Here is a 25,354-nt window from a genome sequence, read left to right as displayed (position 1 = left end):
TTGGATTAACTCTAAAGTTTCCTTGAGTGGGACATTTGTAAATAAAGAGGACACATCAAAGCTGACCATTATGTCAGTATGTTGGAGTGTAAGGTTTTCTATGCTGGCTTTGAAATGGACTGAGTTTTTTATGTGCGATGGTGTGTTGCCAGTATAGTGTGTGAGCTCTTTGGCCAAATGTTTAGCTAATTTGTATGTGGTGGAATCAATGCCATCCACTATGGGACGTAATGGCACATTTTCTTTGTGTATTTTTGGGAGTCCGTAAATACGGGGGGGGGGTATAGAGTTAAACGGCTTTAATCTGTTGTTAACTTCTACAGGCCAAGAAATGACTCTCTTAAGGGTCCTCTGAAGTTTTCTAATTTGAGAGTTGGTGGGATTGTAATTGATAGGGAGGTAAGTGGCCCGATATAATAGAAGAGCATTCAGCTTACCTGTGTAGTCCTTTTGGTTAAGTACTACAGTTGCATTTCCCTTATCCGCTTTGGTGATAACTAATTCTTTATTATTCTTCATTTCCTGTAGAGCTTTATATTCCTTGTTGGATAAGTTGTTTTTTGGTGGTCTTGCTTTGGAAAGGACACAGGCTACATCCAGTCTTACACTGTTGGTGACTTGTTGTGGAAGGTGGCGGATTCCGCGCTCGATCTGTATCATAATATCCTCACTAGGTATTTTATTGGGAGCAATGGCGAGGTTGTGTCCACGTGCCAGCGTGTTGAGTGCTTCAGGCTTTAGGGTGACTGAAGAAAGGCTGATTACCGTGTTGGTAGCAGGTTTTGGATAGATGGTAGAGTTCTTTTTTAATTTTTCGAACTTTTTCATCTGTCGGCCTCGTATTTTTTTTTAAATTCTTTTTCGGCCGCGGTACATGAGATGTCATGTAAAATCGACCAAAGTTCGTGGTTCAAAGTGTGTGAAAGTTCATCTCCGACAGCACGAATAGCTTCGTTAATGTCCGCTTAGAGCGACTGCGTGGCGGTGATTTGTTCGCGTAGCAACGCGTAGCTAGCGCGGTTGTATATTCGGAGAGCTTTTTGTGACACAAACCGGTGCTTAAATTTCACATAGTTCGGGATTACTTTATTATCCCGGCAGCGTTTCAGGAACGCTAGACGATTTAATTGTCTACACAGCTTCAATTTCAATTTTCCGTATTGGCAGGCCTTCCGTGCGATTGTATCTCCGTGGATGATGTTGTTTCTCGTAGACAGGCTTATACGTTGGTTATGCATTATTAAAAGGAATAGAACAACGTAGTTAAGAATATAAATTAAATTAAACTTTAATAAATATTTTCCGATATTTCGGCAATGTCACATTGCCATTTTCTAAAGGAACTTACAAAAAAGTTACGTGCACGTAGGCACTACAACACAAAAACTGGGAATGAAAAGATGAAGCTATTGTTCTCCTAACAGTCCTGATGGTGCCCTCTAGGTAGGTGTTCTTGGCCGTTGGGCTGAAGGTCCGCAGATGTAGGTCTCCCAAATTTGGGGCAGTTGCATACACCCAAATTTGTTGAGGTTTGGAGAATTTCTCAGGGCTGAGGCTGATTCCATAAACAGTCTTTCAAATTTGTATTTGCTACGGTGTATCACTGTAGCTTTCTTCCACCGTATTCTGTGGCGTGAACCATGGGTTCACCACTCTCCCCACCCTTGGCCAATTTCTTTATGGAGACCTTTGAAGAAAAAGCCTTAGCCTCTGCCCCACAAAAACCAACCGTATGGCTTCACTGCATTGATGATGTGTTCGCTATTTGGCCACATGGCTCTGAAACACTTCTCTCCTTCATAACACACTTAAACAACCAACACCCCAGAATCAAATTCACTCTGGAAAAAGAGGAAAACAACAGCCTCCCTTTCCTAGACACACTAGTCACCTGCCAGCCTAATGGATCCTTGGTTTTCTCAGTTTACAGAAAACCCACCCATACAGGCAGATACATTCACCAACAAGCCCCCCCCCCCCCCACAACAATATGGAGTAGTGAAAACACTATACAATAGGGCTAAACTAATCTGTTCAAACGACTTGGCCCTAAACACTGAGCTAAATCACATCCTCAACACTTTCTCAGCCAATGGCTACCCCCCCAAAAAATATTAGAACCTACAAACCACAGATCCCCTCCCACCCCCCACAACAAGGATTACTCTAAATCCATCACCATCCCTACATCCGAGGCACCTCGGAAAAGATTACCAAAATCTTAAAAAAACATGACCTGACCTCCTGTTACAAACCTTACAGAAAATTGGCATCCCTTATCCGCTCCACTAAAGACCAACCACTTCCCCTAGACCTACCTGGTGTTTACCAGGTCCCTTGCAGTTGTAAACTGTCTTACTTTGGCCAAACAGGCAGGACAGTGAATATCAGAATTTTGGAACACAAGGACTACATCCGTTTTCACAAATACAGTCATTCTGGGCTTGCGGACCATGCTCTGGATACACGCCACAGAATACGGTGGAAGAAAGCTACTGTGATACACCATAGCAAATACAAATTTGAAAGACTCTTTATGGAATCAGCCTCAGCCCTGAGAAATTCTCCAAACCTCAACAAATTTGGGTGTATGCGACTGTCCCAAATTTGGGAGACCTACATCTGCAGACCTTCAGCCCAACGGCCAAGAACACCTACTTAGTCCACTAGAGGGCACCATCAAGACTGTTAGGAGAACAATAGCTTCATCTTTTCATTCCCAGTTTTTGTGTTGTAGTGCCTACGTGCACGTAACTTTTTTGTAAGTTCCTTTAGAAAATGGCAATGTGACATTGCCGAAATATCGGAAAATATTTATTAAAGTTTAATTTAATATATATTCTTAACTACGTTGTTCTATTCCTTAAGTGTTTTAATAATGTTTACTTTAATGCACATGCATACTGATGAGAGTACAAGTACATAACATATACAGGTTACATGCATCTTTTTTCACTATATATATATAGGTACAATGGAATTTTGATAAAATTCCAATATAGCATTACTGTTCACAAATTCTGTACTACTTATGTTGCTTTTTTACCTTACGTTAGGAACATCCCCCGATTTACATATTCAGCATGATAACGAAGTGCCATGTGATATCAACATCACATGCAGCTACTATAAATGGGCACACCTAATCTTCCGTATGTAATCAGTAAACATTTGCCAGCAATGAGGAAACGTGGCAATGTAAGCCAATTGTGACCATGGGCAGATAGTTGGGGACAGGTGTCAGTATTTGGGAAACAATCATATTTGTTGGTTGCGCCTGTACTACTGCATCAAGGGGTATGCCAGGATTGGATTAACTATGAACAGTCATCCAGCAGAAGGGCTCACATTGGTCAGCCACACGTGATTGACCAGGTGTCAACCATGTCGGGTGTCATTACTGGTATCTCACCAACAACATGCAATAATCAAACAACTAACCCACCAGTACAGCAGTGGGATAGTTCAACCCATTTCCACGTGCACTCTGCATCGTACCTTGCTTTGCCCAGGGGTTTCACAGCCAGAGATCAATAATGGTACCCATGATGATGGCCAGGCATCACAAACAACGCCTCGTGGACCAAGGAATGTCAGCAGTGGACCCTCAACAGATGGAAGAAGGTCATTTGGAATGATGAGTTATGTTTCCTGCTGCACCATGCTGATGGCTGGGTTTGCATTTGGTATAAACAGCATTAAGCCCTATACCCTGGTTGTGCAGTTGGGATTCAACAGGCCAATGGAAGTGGTATTATGGTCTGGGGAGCTTTTTCTTGGCATGCTCCAGATCTGTTATCATCCCACAAACTGAATGGTGAACACTACAAAGACCCATTAGCCAACCATTCCATCCATATCTACCCCACTACAGTGCCATCTTTCAACAGATGCACCTTGTCATCAGGCTCATACAGCTATTGTGTGGTTGGAGAAACACGACAACAAATTCACCACATTGCCTTGTCCCACCCAAACTCCCCTGACTGTAACCCAATTGAACATGTGTGGGATATGCTAGAATAGTGTCTGAGAACTGCTGATCATCCTCCATGGAGTGAGCATGAACTGATGAAGTTCTATTGTGGAAATCTGTTCCTATACATCTGCGAGTCATGATTGCACAGAGAGGTGAACCAGTGCATTATTAGGTGGGTGTTCCCAATGCAAAGCTAACTCAGTGTATATTACTTGTAGTAGACAATGTGTGCAATATATATATACATTTACCTGGTCAGTAAGAGAATGGAAATCAAAACTTCTTTAAATGTGTAAGTACACTACTACTGAAATAGGTACTGATCACTGAATGATACTGAACTATAAAGAGGCAAAAAAAAAAGTATGAAACACTCCATTATAAAACCAGATTATTAAACAAAACAAATAGGGACAAAGGATTAACCAGTGTTTATATAAAATAGAAAAAAAAAGTGAAGAAGTAGAATAAAAACAGTTCTAAAAATTTAGGAAAGCCTGAAAATTTATTATAAGTTTAAAAAAAATTAAAAATATGGGAGGATAAAATTAAAGAAATAATCAGAAATAACGTTCCTGAGTTAGTCTATCTCTGGGGGAAAGCGGGTTTTTCATCCCGTAAACTCAAGAAAATCGACCATAGAACCTATGCTATTTTCAGACATTAAAATTGTGTTAGGGTTAGGTACCACGAGATAACGGCCCTTGTTAGCTGTCTCTTCACTGCATGTCACTTAATTAGTGATAGCCTTGGACCAGCTATCTCTGATTGTTACCAGTGGGGACTGAACTGCCCCACTCAGTCTTCAAAAGTTAGATAGGGCTAAAACGGCCTTGCCTACTCCTTATACAGGGATAAAGAGTGGTTAGTATATCCATTCTCCAGCTAAAAGGCTGCAGGTTTGAATCCCACTGTGAGCTTGGATGTTTATGATTGTCTGTGAAAATACTAGTGGTAGATGCCATTGGTGTAGCTGTGGTTCATTGTAGTTAGTGGATTGTGGGTGGTGGAGATAGAGAGTTGTAGATGTAGTAGATGCGCTCCCTCTATGAGTCTTTGGACTCCCTGGAGGTGTCAAGTAATAATAATAATAATAATATAAAAAAAACTAACTTTGAAATGGTTAAAAAATAAAAGATTAGGAAACAGCATACAGAAGAATAACAGCCATATCTAAGATTAAAATCAGATGGTCGTGGAACAAGTATTGTATAATTGAGAACATAATATGCAGTAATTGTTCAGCTATCCAACCACAGTGAGAGAGAAAGTGTTTGCTGATCTGATAATTGAAGGTTGGATAACTGAAGGTACATTTATATGGTGGTGACACACTAATCCTTTAGGATTAGTTAATGGTAGGTTTGCTCATTTGAAGGTCAGATAATTCAGAGATCACCACATATAAAATAATCTGTGCCATTAACTTGGTTGTTTAATGAAAGTTTTGGAATGGGGACAGTTCCTAGAAAGTGGAAGGAGGATAAAATAGTACCATTGCATAAGAATAGTGGTAGAATTGGAGGTGCTAAACAGTAGGCCTGTTTGTATTTCTTCTGTAGTCGTTAAAATTGTCGAGAAATTGGTAAGAACTCATATACGGAATTGGGCAGATGAGGGTTATATTATTTCTGCAGACCAACATGGATTTGTTAAGGGGGCACTCTGGTTTTAGTAATCTGGTTACTGTTTACAATAACAAGAGCAGTGGATGAAGGTAAGGCATACACTGACCATTGAAGGACAAAGTCCCTTCCCATAATGTATAACATTATACACACCGAGAAGCATGTGAGCATTATTATTATTGTGTAACACCTCCAGGGAGTCCAAGGACTCATTGAGGGAGGGCACTTACTCTACAACTCTCTGTTTCCACACTAAATCCACCAACTACAGTGAACAGCAACTACCATCAGCATCATCTTCTACACCAATGCCATCATCACCACTGTTATTTTCACAGACAATCAAAAACATCCATGCCTACGGCGGGATTCGAACCCGCAGCCTTTTGGCTGGAGAGCAGATACTCTGACTACTTAGCCAACCAGGCTGGCATTATGAGATGATAAGGCAATTAATGTAAAGTCATTAGCCTCTATATACAAGTAACCTAGTCATGATGATACTTCATGTGCAGACTTTGTTTGCTTACACTTTGATAAATTGCAGAAGTAGCAAGAGATTAGTAGGGCTGATAAGAGGAAGAAGTAGCTGGTCCCAAGTAATAAAGATCCAGCAAACAAATGAGAAAAAACAGTGATAAAGAAAATTATCTATGGAGATTCAGTTATTAGGGGGGGGGAGTACTTGATGAAAGTGTAACAAAATCGTGGTTCCCTGGTGCAGAAATCACGATATTAGTCATGTCATTCAGATGCAAAAAAGGTAAGGCAAAAGAGCTGATTGTTTTGGTTGGCACAAATGATTTGAGAGGCTAGAGGTATTCTATGGGGGGGGGGGGACCTAAAGCACCTGTTAGAAGAAGCAAACTGAAGAGCAGGGCGTTGGTAACAAATGAATCAGTATGTAGGTTATGAGAAGAAATGATGTCAATGGTGCCTCTGACTAGGCTCTTTAATTTAAATCTCAGCTCTGTTAGTTCCAAAGGAATGGAAAGAAGGCAAAATAATTCCCTTGCATAAGGGAGGCTCCAATCAAGACTGCAGTAGCAAATAGACCACTGAAACTTTGTGAAGTTTCGGTCATGCCTTAGTAATTTACTAACTTTTTATAATAGAGTAACAGCCAAGTTGGATAAAAGAAATGACTACATGATTCTACTGGATTTTGCAGAGACATTTGACAGAATATCACATGGAACTCTGTTACACACATCAGAACAAATTGGGATGGATATGACACTGGTTATGTGGATAAGACAGTGGCTGCTGGACAGATATTAAAATGGAATGTATGGAGGGGCAGAATCAAACTGAAAACAGGTGACTAGTGGTGTGCTGCAAGGTTCTGTGCTGGGACCACTGTTGTTTAATTTGTACATAAATGATATAGAAAATAATCTGAAAAGAAATATTCAGTGGTTTTCTGGTTGTGGAGAGCTTGCAGGATAATTTAAATAAGCTGTTAGTATGGACAAAAGATAATGGGTGTCAGTTTTTTTTTTTTTATTATTATTATTAAGAGAGACCTCAGGGAGTCAAGAACTCATCGAGGAAGACCATACTATTTGCACCAGCTGTCATACCTCTTCTTGAATTCATTCATTCTACTTGCACACACAACATCCAACAACAATCCATTCCAATCCTGCACCAGTCTATGAGATAAAAATCAAGATTTCACTTCTTTCTTGACAGCATTCGTTCCTAACCTCCAAGGATGTCCACACATCTTTTCCCATCATCTATAAAATGAAAAATTCCATTTACTGAAATTCTGTATAACCCTTTCAGAAGTTTATAACTATCAATCATATCATCCCTCTTTTTCTTGTTTGTCTGCAGCCTACAGATTCTCAATCTGGCTTCATAATTAGTATCTCACAATCCTGATAATCCAGTACTCCACTCTATCAGGATCACCATGGAAACCAGGAGACCAGACCTCTGCCAATAGTCCAAGTGAGGTCTTATCAAGGCCTTATAAAGAGGCAAAATGACTTCCTTATCTTTAATATAAATATAGTAGTATATATATATAAATATACCACTATATTTATTCTTCAAACTCTAGGGACACATTCTGATACCACATCACTTAAGTATTTTTTAAACACATCCTGTTTAAAACCCATCCAACATCTGATAACATGGAGCAGAACCCAGCATAATACTCCTCAGGTAGTCATAATTTCCTGCTTCTTTTTAGTTCAGCATGTAACCTTTTCTAAATGAAACATTCATAAACTTAGGCACTTCCCAAGTGAATACTGCATGATCACTGTCACCAATTGAGAATACTTACATCTTTAACTGAAATAGCCTCTGACACAATCAAATCTAACAATCTTTGACCATGAGTTCCTTCTGTCACATGCTGCTTGAGGAAATTGCCTTGCAACAGCTCAGTATGTTCAGTTTCATTCTTCTCGTGCAATTTCACAGCTACCCAATCATTGTTTGGATAATCAAAGTTCTCCCATTACGATTACTCCTTTCACACCCATCACCCATTGTATTTATTTGGTGATGCATTTCTTCGTCACTAGTAATCAGTCCACCAGTTTAATGTAGAGAAATGTCAAGTTCTGCATTTCGGGATATATAAATTACAAGCTGTGTACCACATTGATGGAGACTCCTGGAAATAGATGAAGCTACAGATTTAGGGGTGGTGGAAGACAGAGAGTTCAAGTTTAGAGGACATATTTCTAAGTTTGGCAATAAGATTACTTGGCTATTGAAGAACACTAACAAATAGAGATAATGAAGTTGTTATTCATCTTTATAAGGCCTTGATGCATCCACATATGTACTACTGTGTTCAGGTTTGGTCTAGTCTGCTGGGTTTCTTGGGGATGAGAAAGTGATAGACAAAATTCAGAGGCGAGAGACCAAGATGGTGAGTGGTCTGTGCAATGTTCCCTATGAAGATAGATTGAGGGTTAGATTGAGGGTATGTGGATTGGAGAAGTTAGTTAATAGGAGAAAAAAGAGGGGATATGATAGAAACAGTTAGTTACTTTAATGATTTTATAGGATTAATGCATGGGAAAAGTTTCAGCACTCAAAAGGACCAGAACAAAAGGTCATCCCTGGAAGTTGAATAAAGTTGTGGTTAATATGGGTGTAAGGACTAGATTTTTTTGCTTCGAGAGTTGTGAATGAATGAATGGAATGGGTTGCTAGAATCAATTGCGAGTGCTTTGTCTGTTAATGTGTTCAAAGAGAGGTATGATCAATTGTGTGAATTGTTTGGATCTTATGCAATGAGTCTTTGGACATGGAGGTGCCCATACAATAATAATAATAAAGGATTAAACAAGAATATAATTTCATGGTATCTTTAATTTAAAATACAAGCATGTTTTTTAAAATGTTAGGGGAATTGGCAATACCTCTAGTACAATAGATTTCAAACAGATGTTACAAATTGTAGATCACTTAGTTTGGACATGGAAGTTTGGTGAAATTGGTTAGAGATGAATTCAAGAATTGCTGGAAAGGATTGTCTTATTCTATGGGTATTGCATTTTTTTGGGGGGGGGAGGAAGTCCTGCCCATTAATTTACTTTATTAATTTGTAATAAAGCAATTGCTAAGTTAGATAAAGGAAATGGTTGTGTAATAATATTTATATGACTCCATGGAGTTCCGAATAATAATGGCATTGGAAGGACTTTCGGTTAACATTAAGAGAAACTGTTATGAAATGGGAGTGCCATTGTTTAAATAGTTGATTAATTTAAAAGTTTAAATACATATCTGAAAGTGATTTATTAGTCTTAAACTGGTTTGACTTATGACTACAGTTATAATCTGAAACAATAACATAACTGAGATTGCAATAACATTTTTTTTATGATAATCTTTATGAAAACAGGTCATGACTTTTATCACATTAGTACCATTGGCTGGTTATGTACTAAATAATCCAAACCATAAACGATGCTCCAGATCAGTGTTTCCCAAAGTGTGGTATGAATATGCATACCCCAAAGGGGGGGGGGGTGCAAAAAGTCTTTAAGGGGACATGAGGCACTCTTTTTAAAGTTTTGATGACTTTTTTTCTTTTGTACATTTATTGCTGTAAATCTTGCCATATAGATAGTTGACAGGTCTGCTCTTTAATTAAAATTTTAATTAATCTTTAATTAAAGTTTTAAAATTTGGAAAACAAAGATGGAATGCAGAATTTATGCTTGGTAAGAATATATTGTTGGAAGTAGAGGAAATAAGAGATCTGGGAGTGATAGTGGATAAAGATCTAAAATTTAGGGGTCACATCGCCAAAATTGTGAAGACAACACAAAGACTTCTGGGAATGATGAGGAGGACACTGACGTGTAGAAGTAGGGAGATTCTTGTTCCATTGTATAAGGCTTTGATTAGGCCACACATGGACTATTGTGCCCAGATTTGGTCACCTGGTTTTCAGAAGGATGAGGAGATGTTGGAAAGGGTCCAAAGGCGACTGACTAAGGTAGTTTCTGACCTCTGGAATGTCGAGTATGAGGAAAGATTGAAAAGATGTAATTTGCAGAGACTAGTGGAGAGAAGGAAGAGGGGAGATATGATAGAGACCTACAAGTTGGTAAGGGGTTGCTATAGGATCAATGGTGGAGAAGTTCTACAGCGAATAGTGGGAGATCAGGGGAGAACCAGAGGTCATCCCTGGAAACTGTATAAAGAGGGTGTGAGTAGGGGAGTGAGAGGCAGGTTTTTTTCGTGCAGAGTTGTGAATGATTGGAATGCCTTGCCTGAGAGTGTGGTGTCTGCAAGGAGTTTGAATGTGTTTAAGACCCGGTATGATGAGATGTGTGTGAGATAAAAGGACCTCCTAGATGAGTCTTTGACTCCATGAGGTCTTGTTTAATAATAATAATAATAATAATAATAATAATTAACTTTTCAATAACTGAAACATCTCAAGGAAGTTTTAAACAAATATGTCTCCTGGCATGTATCAGCTGACCTCTGTTAGCACCTCTTGTTAACAACACTATTGGGTTCCGACAGTATAGTCCTAACTGTTCACACCGAAAGTTTAATGCAAACAAGAAAACATTAGCTAAAAATAGCAAATATAGATTTGGATTTCACCAACCTAACTTCTTAACAGAAATAATTTCATTTGTGTCATTAAACTTTTTTTCTATTATTGAAAATTTGAATTTCGTAATTTTTGTTTCTGCTTTATATATATTGGATTATTATAACTAAAATTGTATTCAATAATTTTAAAAAAAATAGTTTCACATGTATGTAATTTATGTTAATGAATATGAAAAATGAATATCTGTATAATTATTCCTGTTGAATGAAATATTATTATGATTTGAACAAAATTGCCTTTGTTTTTGTATGTGGGTGTTACTAAACTTTTAAAAGAGGGAAGTTTGGGAAACTGCAAATAAAGGAAAATAGTGGTCTCACGATGGATGATAAAAATTCATCAACAACTTAAATTTGTGCTTTGTAGTGTTTATGTATATTATCCAAGTTCAGCATATACCATTCCAGATTAATTCCAGATAAGGTGGATCAAAATTAATATAGAATGGAATGTCTATAAATTTTCTTACTATTGATATTACAGTTTTGTATTTTGGCAGTTTTCTCAGTGTGCCTCTCCAATCACATGTACACAATTGTCGGACATGCAAGTGCAACTATTCCAGTGGTACAGAATATTTTTAAATGGGTTCACTACATTTGCAAACATGTTTCCTTGTTCCTGTTCACCTTCTGTATCTCCAAAGCAGTCTTTTTAATCCAAAGCAGTGGGTATCCGTAAGAGATACAGGAGATGAATGATGTGTGAATATGCATGTACTGTGCAAATTGATGTGCAAATGTATTTTGAAAGTTTAACAACTGAATAAAGTAGGTATCAAATGGATGAATAAAAGAATGCATGAAATTTTGAAGAAGAACAATAATCGTAGCAATTGATTACATGCAGAGTATAAAGAGCTGGTCAAGAAGGTGAGTCACTTGGCAAGAACAACAAAACTGCACTATGAACAGAAATTAGCAAATCAGTCCAAGAAAAATCCTAGAGAGTTTTCAGCTATGTGGCATGTAGAAAGAAGTGTGATTATGGTAAGATGATGAAAATGGTAGAATGGTAACTGCTACAGAAGACATTATTGAGATATTCAGTGAACAATTTATAAGTCTTTCAATCTCATCAGGATGAAATTATGAAAAACGAAAGTGTAGAGGACTTAGGAAAGGATGACTTAATTGTGAATGACCAAGAGGTATACGAGGAAATAAATAAGCTTAATATCAATTGATAGAGTTCGATGACACATCACCATGTGTCTTGACGAAATGTTCCAGGAAATTGGCAGTAGCATTGGTATGTCTGTTTAACAAGAGTCTTACAACAGCACAGGTTCCAAGGGAGTGGAAAGAAGGTAAAATTGTTCAATTGAATAAAGGTAGTAATAAGGCTGTGGCTACAAATTATTGACCAATCTGTATATCTAGAGTTGTGGTTAACGTACCAGAGAGATTGGTCAGAACAGAAATGGATTGATAACAGCAGTATTCTCTGTGGTTGTCAGCATGTGTTTTTTAAAGGGAGATCATGTTTTACTAATTTATTTATAAGGGTGGTCTCAAAAGTTCTCGACTTCGACCATAGATGGCAACACTATCGGCAAGATTTTTTTTCTAAGTTGGTACATTTGTCATAAACATCCATGTGAAATAGCAAGTCATTCTCTCAAGTAGTTTGTTTTATACAGATGTCTGAAGCAAAAGTGTTGTCTGTATCCCTTGAAATGGATAAAATTGAGTATCGTATGGTTATAACATTCTAGAAAGTTTAATGTCAAAAGAAATTCATTCGAAGTTCATAAAAGTTTATGGACACTCTTCTCCTTCGTTCTCAACAATTAAGAAATGGGCTGCTGAGTTTAAACGTGGCTGTACCAGCTTTGAAGATGATCCACGTGAAGGATGTCAAAAAAGTGTAACAACATCAGAAATCATTGATTAAGTGCATGATATGGTATTGGATGACCAGCAAGTCAAAGTGCATGAAATTGCTGAGACTGTAGGCATTTCAAAAGAATGTGTAGATATATTTTGCATTAAGAATTGCAAATGAAAAAGCTTTGTGCAAGATGTGTGCCATTCTTGCTCACAGCAGATCAAAAATGCACTCGCATTAAATTCTCTGAACAGTGCTTGGAGCGTTTTAACAATAATAAAACTGATTTCGTGCATCAATTTATTACTATGGATGAGACTTGGATTCACCATTGCACACCAGAATCCACACAGCAGTCAAAACAGTGGACAGAAGCCGGTTGTTCAGTGCCAAAGAAGAAAGTCGGCTCCATCAGCAGGAAAGGTATGACATCGATGTTTTTGGATGCTGAAAGCATTTTGTTTATTAATTATCTTTAAAAGGGTAAAAAGATAACTGGGGAATATTATTCCAATCTTTTAACCAGAATAGACTAAAAAATTAGTGGGAAAAGACTCGGTTTGCAGAAGAAAAAAAAATCATCTTTCATCAGGACAATGCACCTGCCCACAAAGGTGTTTTGGCAATGGGAAAATTAAGGGATCTGCACTATGAATTGTTGAAACATCCACCCTATTCCCCAGATTTGGCTCCCTCTGACTTCTATCTCTTCCCAAAACTAAAACTCTTCCTCACTGGTCAGTGTTTTTCTTCAAGAAGTGATTGCAGCTGTAGAGGGGTATTTTGCAGATCTTACTGAGAACCTCTACAGGGACAGGATAATGGCACTGTAGCATCGCTGGAATAAATGTATTAATCTTAAGGGAGATTATGTTGAAAAATAAAATTAATTTTGAAATTATAAATTCGGTTTTTCATAGTTAGGCCGAGAACTTTTCAGACCACCCTCGTATATACTATAACAAGGTGACAAATGTCTTGGACAAGGGAATTGCATTACAGTGGTGTATTTAGATTTTGCAAAAGCTTTTGATAAACTTCTACATGACAAACTGTTGAATAAATTGAAATGTGTGGGATTGGATAACAGACTTCTGAGTTGAATCAGTGACTGGCAGTCAGATAGGTATCAGAAAGTTGTATATGGGAGTGTGGTATCCTGAAAGAGGAAATTCACTACTGGTGTGCTGCAGGGGGGGGGGGGGGCATTATTGTTCAGTTTGTATATTAATGATGTTGGGATGAGTTTGACTGGTGATATGCAGCTATTTGCAGATGATGCAAAATTGGGTCAATAATGCAGAGTTAAGCAGATGTTATGGCAGTACAGAAGACTTGAATAGTTTGTATGGATGGTCAAGTAAGTGGAACTGTCAGTTCAGTGTTGCAGAGCACAAGGTTTTGAAATATGGCAAGCAACAATGGGATGCAAAGTATACACTTAGTGGGGAGGTAGAGAAGATGAGAGATCTGTGAGTTGTGAAGTCATCGCATTGGGTAATAGCAATGATTTGGAGGACCTTGATGTTTAGAAATAGAGAGGTTATGATTCCATTGTATAAAGCCTTGATGAGGCCTCATTTGGATTATTGTGCACAGATTGATCACCGGTTTTTAATGGTGATGAGGATATGTTAGAATGGGTCAAGAGAGGATATACGAAGGTGGTACAGGAAAACCTCACTTAACAAAAATTTGATATGCGCAATAATCAGTTAGTGTGATTGAGTGAAATGATACTATTTCCTGCTTTAAGTGAGTGATTAATCAGTTAATGTCATTTTTTTAAGTTATGCAAAATTTTTTGTCGCCAATCTGCAGCAAGTGGAAAAGCTGGAAGTCATTAAGAGACATGAAAGCAGTGCTAGTAATACAATGATTGTGTGAGACCTGGGATACAGTGAGTCTACAGGAGCATCTTCTATCACTCCAGTTTGAGGATTATAACAAAAAAAGTATACCTCTTGACCAAAGACTAGAGACCAAGTGATTTACTTCTCACCCAGCTCTCAGATCCATAGTAATTGCAACTGAGAATGTGGCTGTAACGAACATAACCATGTTGCCACCAATTGGTGAGAGTGACCATAAGGTCATGACTTGGGAGGTGGCTAAAGGAGTCAAATTTATAATTAAGACAGGGTACATGTGGAATTACCAGGCTGGTAAGTATGACAAGCTTAGGTGTGTGCTTGGCTCAATACCATGGCATGTAAAACTGCAAGGGCTGGATGTTGATGGTGCATGGGAGGTGGTTAAGAACTGTTTGCAGGAGGCAATGGTTGACTGTATACCAAGAGTCCGAATAATAAATCAAGTAGGGGTTAAATGGATGAATAACACTATTAAGCTTGAGCTGCAAAAAAAGAAACAATTGTAGAGGGAATTTAAGGAGAAGGGTGACCATCAGGCGCAGGAACAGTATAAAGCTCAGGCCAGGATGGTAACAAGGGTGGTAAGAAAAGCAAAAGCAGATTACGAAAGGAAATTGGCCATGCAGGCTAAAGAGAATCCCAAATAGTTTTTTCAATATGTTGCAAGTAAAAGGAAAAATGCTCATGGTAGAATGATCTTAAAAAATGCTGAGGGTAGGGAGGTAACCGAATCAGTCGATATTGTGGAATTACTGAGCGAGCACTTTGCAAGAGTATATCATCCAGGTGGTGACTTTGCAGGAATGGAAGAACCAACAGCTTATACTGGAATTGTGATGAATGAAGTAGAGGTAACTAGTCTATTACAGAACCTCAATGTCAATACATCTGTGGGATTGGATGGTATACCAGCTCGTGTCGTACGTGAAGCGGCCAAAGAATTGTCAGTGCCCTTGACCATTTTGTTTAATTTGAGCCTCAGGACTGGGTCAGTCCCAAGGGGGTGGAAAGAGGGGAAAATAGTTCCACTGCACAAAGGTAGTTCCAAGGCTGCTGTTGAAAATTACCGGCCAATCAGCATAACAGGAATCATTATCAAGGTCTTAGAGAAAATAGTCAAGAGGAAAATACAAGATTGGATAGAAGAAAATGGGATACTGTATCGGGGACAGCATGGTTTTGTGAAGGGTAGGTCATGCCTCAGTAACTTACTCAAGTATTATAACACAGTGACGGCTGAACTGGATAAGGGTAATGGGTTTACAGTGATTCTACTGGACCTTGCTAAGGCCTTTGACAGAATACCACATGGAATTTTAATCAGTAAATTGCAGCATATGGGAATGGACATAGGGTTGGTGAGATGGATAGGAAGGTGGTTGACGGAGAGATATCAGAGAGTGGTATACTCAGGAGTAGAGTCCACAAGACGGCCTGTGACTAGTGGTGTGCCACAAGGATTTGTTCTTGGACCACTGCTGTTTAATTTGTTCATAAATGATATAGGAAAGGATCTGAGAGGAACAGTTCATTTGTTTGCAGATGATGCGAAGTTGGGTAGGGCAATAGTGAATGCAGATGACGTCAAAATTTTGCAGGATGATTTGGATAGATTGGAGGTCTGGGCTAAGGAGAATGGATGTCAATTTAATGTGGCAAAATGTAAGGTTATGCATTTTGGGGTGAAAAGATTGGCGGCAGTTTACTGCATTGGTGGAACCGTGCTCCAGGAAATTGATGAGGCACGAGATTTAGGAGTGTTGGTGGATAAGGAATTGAAATTTAGGGGACACATTGCAAAAGTGGCCAAATCAGCTCATCAAATCACTTGGTTGCTGAAGAATACGTTGACAAGCAGAGACAAGCAGGTTATTGTTCCTCTGTATCGAGCCTTGATAAGACCCCATCTTGACTACTGTGCTCAGATTTGGTCACCTAGGTTTCTTCTTGATGGGGAGGAGGTGGAGAGGATCCAGAGGCGAGTGACCAAGATGATAGCAGGTCTGTGGAATGAACCGTATGAGAACAGGTTGAGGATTTGTGGGTTGCAAAAATTGGTTGATAGGCGGAGGAGGGGAGATATGATTGAGACATTCAAATTACTGAAGGGTTTGTATAAAATTAATTCAGAAGATATTTTTGAGAACAGGGCTGGTTGTGGGAGGACTAGGGGACATCCATGGAAACTGGGCAAAAGTGTGGTTAGTAAAGGTGTTAGAGCTGGGTTCTTTACTTTTAGAGTAGTGAATGAGTGGAATGTGCTCCCTGAGTCTGTGGTGGATGCTGTGACAGTGAATGAGTTTAAGGCGAGGTATGATAGATACTGTATGAATGTCGAATAGTTGTGATGAATATGATTTGTGGCCTCCCTCGATGAGTCTAATAACTCCCTGGAGTTGCCCGTAATAATAGTAATAGTAATAATAAGTTAAAATTGGTTTGAATACTGTTTTGTATACAGCTAATTTAGTGTTTTCACTAATTTCTCTCTTATTCCATATAAATTTATTCAGTTGAATTCCTACTACCAGCTCTGTTGATTCTGTTGTCTATTTCCATATGTAATTTACCATCTTCACTAAAAATCATGCCTAAGTAGCTGAAATGTTTTACTTGTTCTATAGGTTCTCCATTCACAATGCAGCTGATATTTTCAATGCTTCTGCCTATTTTCATTATCTTTGTCTTGTTATTGCTGACCTTCATACCATATCTATCACAACAGTTATTCAATTTATCAACCCCTCTTACTTGGATATTTAACTGAAGTTTGAACTCTGGTGTGGTTCCTTTGGATAAAGGTGGCTCTAAAACTGCGGTAGTTAATTAAAGACCAATCACCATCTCAGGAGTAGTGGTAAAAGTATTGGAAAAGTTGGTTAAAGACAAAATTCAAGAATGGGTGGATCAGGATATGATACTCTATAGAGGCCAATGTGGTTTTGTTAAAGGTAGATCCTGCCTTAGCAATCTATCAAGTTTTTATAATAGAATGACATCTGAGTTGGACAAAGGAACTGGCTACACAGTGGTACTTCTGGATTTTGCTAAGGCCTTTGACAGGATACCCCATGGAACACTGTTACGCAAATTGGAACAGATGGGAATGGATACTAAATTGGTGATATGGATAGGAGAATGGCTCAGGAAGAGATACCAGAAAGCAGTGTATGGAGGAGCAGAATCCAGGTTGAGGCAGGTGACCAGTGGTGTGCCTCAGGGCTCTGTGCTTGGGCCATTGTTGTTTAATTTGTATATAAATGATATAGGAAATGGCTTAAAGGGAGATACTCAGTTGTTTGCTGATGATGCAAAGTTGGGTAACGCAATAAAAAATCAAGCTGATGGTGAAAGTTTGCAGGATGATTTAAATAAGCTGGTAGGATGAGCAAAAGGTAATTGATGTCAGTTCAATGTGGAAAAGTGTATAAAGTTATGCATTTCGAGATTAAAAGATTACCAGCTGTGTACCACATTGGTGGAACAGTACTCCAAGGGATTGATGAGGCTAGGGACTTAGGGGTGTTGGTAGATAAGGAGATTACGTTCAGGGGACACACTGACATCCAGAGATAAAGAGGTTATTATTCCCCTTTATAAAGCATTGATACTTCCACATTTGGATTACTGTGCTCAGGTCTGGTCACCTCGATTCCTTGGAGATGAGGAGGCTGTGGAGAGGGTTCAGAGAAGAGTGATTAAGTTGGTGAGTGATGTAAAAAATGCTCCCTACATTGATAGATTGAGAGCTTGTGGATTGCAGAGGTTGGTTGGTTGATAGGCAGAGAAGAGGGAATATGATAATAAACTTTTAAATTACTGAAAGGTTTTTATAGAATTGATGCAGGGGAAATGTTTCAGCTGTGTAATAGTGATGGAAGAACAAGAGGTCATCCCTGGAAATTAAAGAAGAGTGTGGTTAACAAGGGTGTGAGAACAAGGTTTTTTGTCTGGAAGGTGGTGAATGAGTGGAATTCATTGCCTTACTTAGTTGTGAGTTCTTTGTCTGTAAATGAATTCAAGAAGAGATATGGCAGATATTGTTTTGCTATTTTGGGTCTCCCGCAATGAGTCTATTGACTCCATGGACCTATAATAATAATAATTTAGTCAGGGAATCTTGCAGACTTGTAGCAGATTTATTTAGAAGTATAACATCATCTGTATAAAGCAAGGAGCTGACATTAACATCTCCAATTTTGATATCAGATTTAATACCTCTTTCCTTCATAATGCAATCCATATAAATAATGAATAACAGAGGTGATAATGTACATCCCTGTCTCACACCAGATTTAACATTAAACCATCTTCCTGCACTTCCTTCAATTCTAACTGCTGACTTACAACTCAAATAAAGATGAAGTATTGCTTGATATAATGCCCCATTGACACCATATAACTGTAGCGTATTGAATAGTTTCTCTCTTGGCACCTTGTCATATGCTTTTTCCAGATCTACAAAACTTGAATACAGATCTTTGTTATATTCCCATGACTTTTCAACTATTTGTCATAAGGTGAATATCTGATCCTGACAGCCTCTATTTGGCCTGAATCCAGCTTGTTCTTCACCAAGCTTCTCTTCCACAATCCTTCTCAACTGTTTCTCGAGTATACTGGCATAAATCTTACCAAGAACACTCAGTAGAGAAATACCTCTGTAATTCTCACAATCAGTTTTATTTCCCTTTTTATATATGGGTACTATGAGAGCTCTACTCCAGTCATCTGGAATTTGTCCTTCTGTCCAGGCCCTCTGAACTATGCAGTGTAGCCACTGTAAAACTTTTATACCTCCATACTTGAGCATTTCTGGTCTAATATCATCTACTCCAGCTGGCTTTCCACATTTCAGACTTTTGATGGCTTTTTCTACTTCAAACATGGATATGTATTCCTGATTACATGCCTGGTCAGTGTTTTTTTATCACTGCTAGTTTCATTTAGCAATTTTTCGAAGTAATTACTCCATACTTCAAGGATATCTTTTTATCCAGTTTTCATATCACCTTTATTATCTCTAATTCCTTTTACAGCACTCTTTTCTGAGTTTCTTCAACAACCTCCAGAATATCTTGCCATCTTCTTGATATTTATTTTCTATGTTCTTATCAAAGTCATGACTTTTGTTTAGCTAGTTTTACACAGTGTTTAACTTTCTTACATTTGTCTCTGTATTCTCTAAGAGACAAGCTGACTTATTTGCCAGGAACTGTTGATATGCTTTCTTCTTTTCCTTCACTGCCTCTTTAACTTCCTGTGTCCACCAGGGAGTTCTGATTTTTCTATCCTTGCAGACAACCTCACCACATGCCTCTCTGGCAGAATCAATCAGTGTTTTCTTCAGAGTTTGACACTGAATCTCCTAGGTTTGATTCCTGTTCTCAAACTCTTTCATTTTTTCTTGAATAATGTTTGTATATTTTAGTCTACAGTTCACATCTGAGAGCTGCTCAACTTTTATTCGTTTTAAAACTTTCTTACATGCTCTTGTTTTCAATATGAAATTCAATTTTATCCTGCTTAAGACTAAATGGTGATCACTTCCAATTTCAAATCCTCTCTACACTCTAGTGTCCTGCACCAGAGAGAAAACATCACTATTAACAATAATATAGTCAATGAGACTTTTCTTATTCCTTGCCTCTTCTCTCCATGTTCACTAACCTAAGTTGTTTATAGTGAACAAGAGGTCATCCCTGGAAGCTGTATAAGGAGGGTATGAGCAGAGGAGTGAGGAAAAGGTTCTTTGCATGGAGAGCAGAATGCATTACTTGAGTTGTTTATACATGTCTTCATGACCACTGTCCACATTCCTGGCTTATAGAAACATCCAATTAAATATCTCTTCCTGTCAACCTCCAACTCACACCGCATTGCCTCATAACCATTGCCACTCTTTTGTGTCTACCTTATGTGGATTTAATTCCCCTGCTATCATCAACAGCACTCCCTTCCCTTTTTGTCTTTTCTATTCTCGCAAAAAACACTGTACCCTTCCATTTTTAATTCTATTAGGATATCATCTTCATTCAGCCATATTTCACTTATGCCAATGATTTTGGGGTGAATAAACTCAGTAAGAATCATTTTCTTAAAATGAAGTAAGGGAGAGAATCATTTTCTCTCCCTTATTTCTGATGCTCCTGTATTTGTAAATAAACACAGCAGTTCACTTTTAAGTCTATAACCAGTCCTACCCAAGCCACTTGTTGATTGTGATTTCCACCTGCCTTTGCCCAATCACCTTTATCACCGCTTACCACATATATTATCTTCTCAGTCTCAGGTATTCCACTCACATCCCAGTCTATTCCATTTCTATGCTGATCATCCCCATACATTCATTGGCTACTGCTTCCATCATCCACTCTCCCTATGCCATGTCTCCCTGTCCATCTGGGCTCTTCCAGTTTCCCTTTCCTCTTGCATTCCCATTCTCATTTCATCTCTCGCACTACTACTGTTTCCATTGCCAAGTACTTCTATCTTTTTAGTACTATTCTCCTGATCTTTCACTTCATCTCTTGCTTGCATCACACACTGCACTTCCATCTAACAACAGTTTCTCTAGTTCACTCGCTCCTAAGTCATTCAAATACAATCTTTCATGTCTGTATAATTCTATTGTTCCCTCAAATACACAGTTTATACATCCACAAACTGTACTCCCTTCTCCTCACACAGCTCCGCTATCATACCATTCATGATTCTGGCTCTCTGTCTCAACATCATTGTCATACCTCTGCAACACTGGCAGCCTTCTCGCTGCCAGTGTTGCAGAGGGGCTCTATCTGTTTCACATATTGTTGTAAGTATTCATAGCTGCAATCTGTGTGTGCTCATGGGGCCCGATTTGCCTGTTCTGAGGGATGAAAAATCTGAGTTTCTGGGGGAAGAAATCCACTACCTCTGTATGAGACTGGCTAAGTCACCTTTAGTCAAAAGAGATCAGATAAAGTTCCTCACATCATAGATGGGAATCGAACCCAGGTCTTTCCGACCAAAAGGCTTCATCTATACTGACTAAGTTATGGAGGCTCTATTTGCCCTTACATTTCCCCTTAAATCATTGGTCCCCACAAACACCACTAATTCTCTTGCTTGTTTCCTCTTTATGTCCGAAGCATAAATTATCCTACTCATTCTTCCTTTTGGATAGCAGACCTTATGGGCAGAGTCATTAACCAATTCTCTAATAATAGAATCTCCATACACTGCTATTCTTGAATCACTGCCACTCTTTTTCCCTTTTTTCTTTCATTCTATTGTTTTGCACACTTTCATTTGTTTCCAATAAACATCTAACATCACTCTGCATATAATCTCCTCAATAATCTCCTGATGATTGCCCTTACATTCTCCTTATGTCTACTTAAATCATTTGTGCCCACAACCACCACTAATTCTCTTGCTTGTTTACTCCTCATGTATGCATGACCTCAGTCTATCCTCATCGTTAACACTACAGTCCTGATATCATTTTTGTTACCTGCCTTTGCATCCGCTCCAAGGTTAATTTATCCTCTTCAAATTCTGGGAACCAAATCTGAGAACAACAATCTGTGTTGTCTGATAAGAACTTTATACAATAGAATCACAACACTTCTATCTCTGCTGGTCAGTGTCCTTCTCAGTATTGCAGCAATCTCTAGGTTGTCTTTACCATCTTTCCAATATTATGATTATTATTATTATGTAACGCCTCCAATATGTTCCCTAAACTTTAAGTATCTATCAATCATTATCCCAAGGACCATTGGCTTCTTTACTTCCTGTAATACAGTTTCTCCATTATAATATGAAGCTTGCCAATTATGGAACTTGAACTTCAGTACTTACATTTAGTTGCTTTCAATTGAATCTCTGTTTATTTGCCATATCTGTCCAGCTTATTCAAATCCTCCTGAAGGGCTAAGCTACCACACTGGCACTATTATTGATAACCCTTCCCAGCTTCAAATCATCTGCAAACAACTAAGTATTGGCTGGCCGAGTGGTTGGTGTATCTGCTATCCAGCCAAAGGGCTGTGGGTTCTAATCCTGCCATGGGCATGGATGTTGTGATTGTCTCTGGAAAAAATGGTGGTGGTGGTCGGTGGTAGATGGCATTGGTGTAGTTGCGGTCAGTTGGTGGATTGAGTGATGGAGACAGAGTTGTAGAGCAGATGTCCTCCCTTGATGAGGCTTTGGACTCCCTGGAGGTGTCAAATAATAATAATAATATCTAAGCAAATCCATTCACATTGTCTTTGATATGAAGTTTAAACAATATGGGTGTCCCAGTACTGAGCCCTGGAGAGAATCCACTTTTAACCTTTTGTCTCTTGATACTTTTCCCTCGTATGCATCTTTCTGATATCTAACAGACAGCCAATCCCTATTTTTTTTTTCTTTCCTAACTTCTATCGATGCCATATTGCAGTATGATTAATTGAATGGGATAAATCACATTTAATGTGTGGAAGAAAGAAATAAAAATGGTTCCAATCCATATTGTTGATCATGAGTAACTGATAAAATTTCCACATCAAATTTGAACCATTCTCATATAACACAATTACTATGATAATACAATTGTTTACCAGTATAATCAATTTTATTTAAAAAATTATGGTAAGAAATGCGATGTGGATTTTTTTTTATTAAATGTTTTAATTTAGGCTCTAGCTCATTATCGTGCTTTGTGTGGTGGGCTATTCAACTATGATTGGATTAGTATTCCTTTGGTGTATACTCAGGTATGTTTTATTTTTTTAATATTTTAAATTAAATTGCTCTCTATATAAAATGTTCAGAAAAATATAGTTGCAGAAGTGAGTGAAGGTGAATGAAATGTTGATTGAAAGAAAAGAAAAGCAGGCTTATGAAGAATCGTTTACATAATATGAATTTGAGTGACAGGATAAACATCTGTTGAGCAGAGTAGCAGAGAAGAGAAAGGAAGTGCATGGAAGAGAAATGTGTATGGAATAGTAAGATGTATGATGATTTTGTGATTATGAGTGTGCTTGATAAAAGTGTGATACAGTTCTGTTTTCCTGGGGTGAAGATTAAAAAAGGTAATGATGCTGTTAGAATTCAGAGAAAAAAGTAAAACATCTGATAGTTTTGGCAGATATGAATGATTTGATAAGCAAAGAAAATGAAAAAAGATATGAAAACGTTACTGAAATGGCAAAAAGAACTATGCATAAGAGCATAAAAACTCTGTTATCATGATATCATAACAGAGAATGAATGATCAGTGAAGTAGTTTTTTAGTTCTCAGATTTGAATAGGACAGTCATCAAAGAGAGAATGATAGCTTGTAAGCTGAAGGAGATTGCAATTCATGTATACTATTGCCATGGCATGGGTTAGTTCTACTTGTCCAAAAATATTAGCATTAGCAAGACTTGGTTGATGGGGAAATAATAGGAAATAATATATGAATAGAATGTATGGGATATTGTATTTTGAGGAAGGGGGGAGAGAGAGAACAGGACAGTGAAAAGATTTTGTTAATGACCAACAAGAGTATTGTTTAGCATAGAAGTGTTTAGCGAAGAGTAGAAGTTTAACAGTATAGCAGAATATTGAGACACAGTGTGTTTGATTCTGTCTACTATGAAATAAAGACCAACAGGACAAAATTGTTGCTTTGCTGGAATAAACCATGGAATGCAAAAGAAGATATAAAAGCTATGCATAAGCAAATTAGCTTAATAAGCACAGGGAGTAATTCTTATGGGACAGTAACACATAGATCAGAAAGAGAATAGAAACAAGGGAATGAAATACATTTTATGCAGCTACTGTGAAATAATTGCTTAAAGAAATTTGGGATCCATGGGTATCTGTGGTTTGAGAGTGCTGGATCTGGTGATAACATTGGATTTGTTTATAATTGAAGTAGTTACTTTGTTTCAAGTTCAAGAAAGCAGGTCACGAATCTTGATGTGGTAGGTTGGTAAGCATTGTGGAATTTCAGTTATGAAAGAGTACATGTGGGACTACAGACCTGGAGATTATAAGAAACTTAGGAAATAGAATTGACCAGTGCTATAGTATAAGAAATCCCAAAGGAAAGATGTCATGAATACATGGAATGGTCAGAGATGTCTAAGGTAAGTAGTATATTTATCTGCATAAACTGGAAGAGAAATCAAGTGAGTGTAAAATGTATAAGGCAGAAAATGTATGAGGTGTCAATAGGCACAAGTTGGCGGGGGGAATGCTTTCCTAGTGAACTTCTGTTCTTATTGGTAGCAATTCTTCTGTTATATATTAGCAAAACTCCCTTTCCTCTATCCTGTTCTCTTTCCTCACTGAAAATATAATACCCCACTTTATTCTATCTGTATAAATATATCATTCCTTGTCAACTAAGTCTTGTTGATTCTAATATTGTTTTAATTGCTTTTATCATAATAATATTGGCAGATATAACTAAGCTGTTGGTGTACGTGCAGATATATCGTATTCCATATTTTAAATTTAAAATAAAAATTAAATTTTAAATTTAAAAGAAATGTTGTGTAGGGAGTATAAAAAAATATAATCAACATGTGCACAAGCAATGCAAATCACATGCAAGGTAAGGAAGATAAAATCACGCTACAAAAGAAAATAAACTGAGCAGGCAAAAGGAAATTCCAAACAGTTCTTTCACTATGTGGTGAGTAAAATTAAGAATGATATTATTATTATTATTATTATTATTATTCAGGCCTCCATGGAGTCAAAAGACTCATCATGGGAGGTCCTTCCTAACAACATAAAGTCTGTCAAGACTCATTGAGGGGAGGTCCCCCCTAAGAAACACAAAGTCTATCATACCACTCCTTAAACTCATTGACCGTTCTCACTCTCACCACTCCATCAGGCAATGCATTCCACGGTTCAGCCACCCTCCATGCAAAGAAACCACTCCTCACCCTCTTGC

General features: G+C 38.0%; 1 protein-coding gene across 1 annotated transcript in view; it reads left to right on the top strand.

Moving 5' to 3' along the window:
* The window catches only part of LOC150104937 (uncharacterized), a 352,647-nt gene that overhangs the window by 147,955 nt on the left and 179,338 nt on the right, over window positions 1-25,354 (top strand). Inside the window, exon 6 of the mRNA XM_090395091.1 lies at window positions 23,091-23,168. Coding sequence (XP_090251217.1) covers window positions 23,091-23,168 — 78 coding nt within the window. The remainder of the gene's footprint in view (window positions 1-23,090; window positions 23,169-25,354) is intronic.

This window comes from Typopeltis vanoorti, chromosome 7 (assembly GCF_054136105.1).
Source record: "Typopeltis vanoorti isolate ZY-2024b chromosome 7, IOZ_Tvanoo_1.0, whole genome shotgun sequence".
NCBI lineage: Eukaryota > Metazoa > Arthropoda > Arachnida > Uropygi > Thelyphonidae > Typopeltis > Typopeltis vanoorti.
The sequence above is the reverse complement of the archived record's forward strand: the minus strand, read 5'-3'. Positions and strand labels throughout refer to the sequence as shown.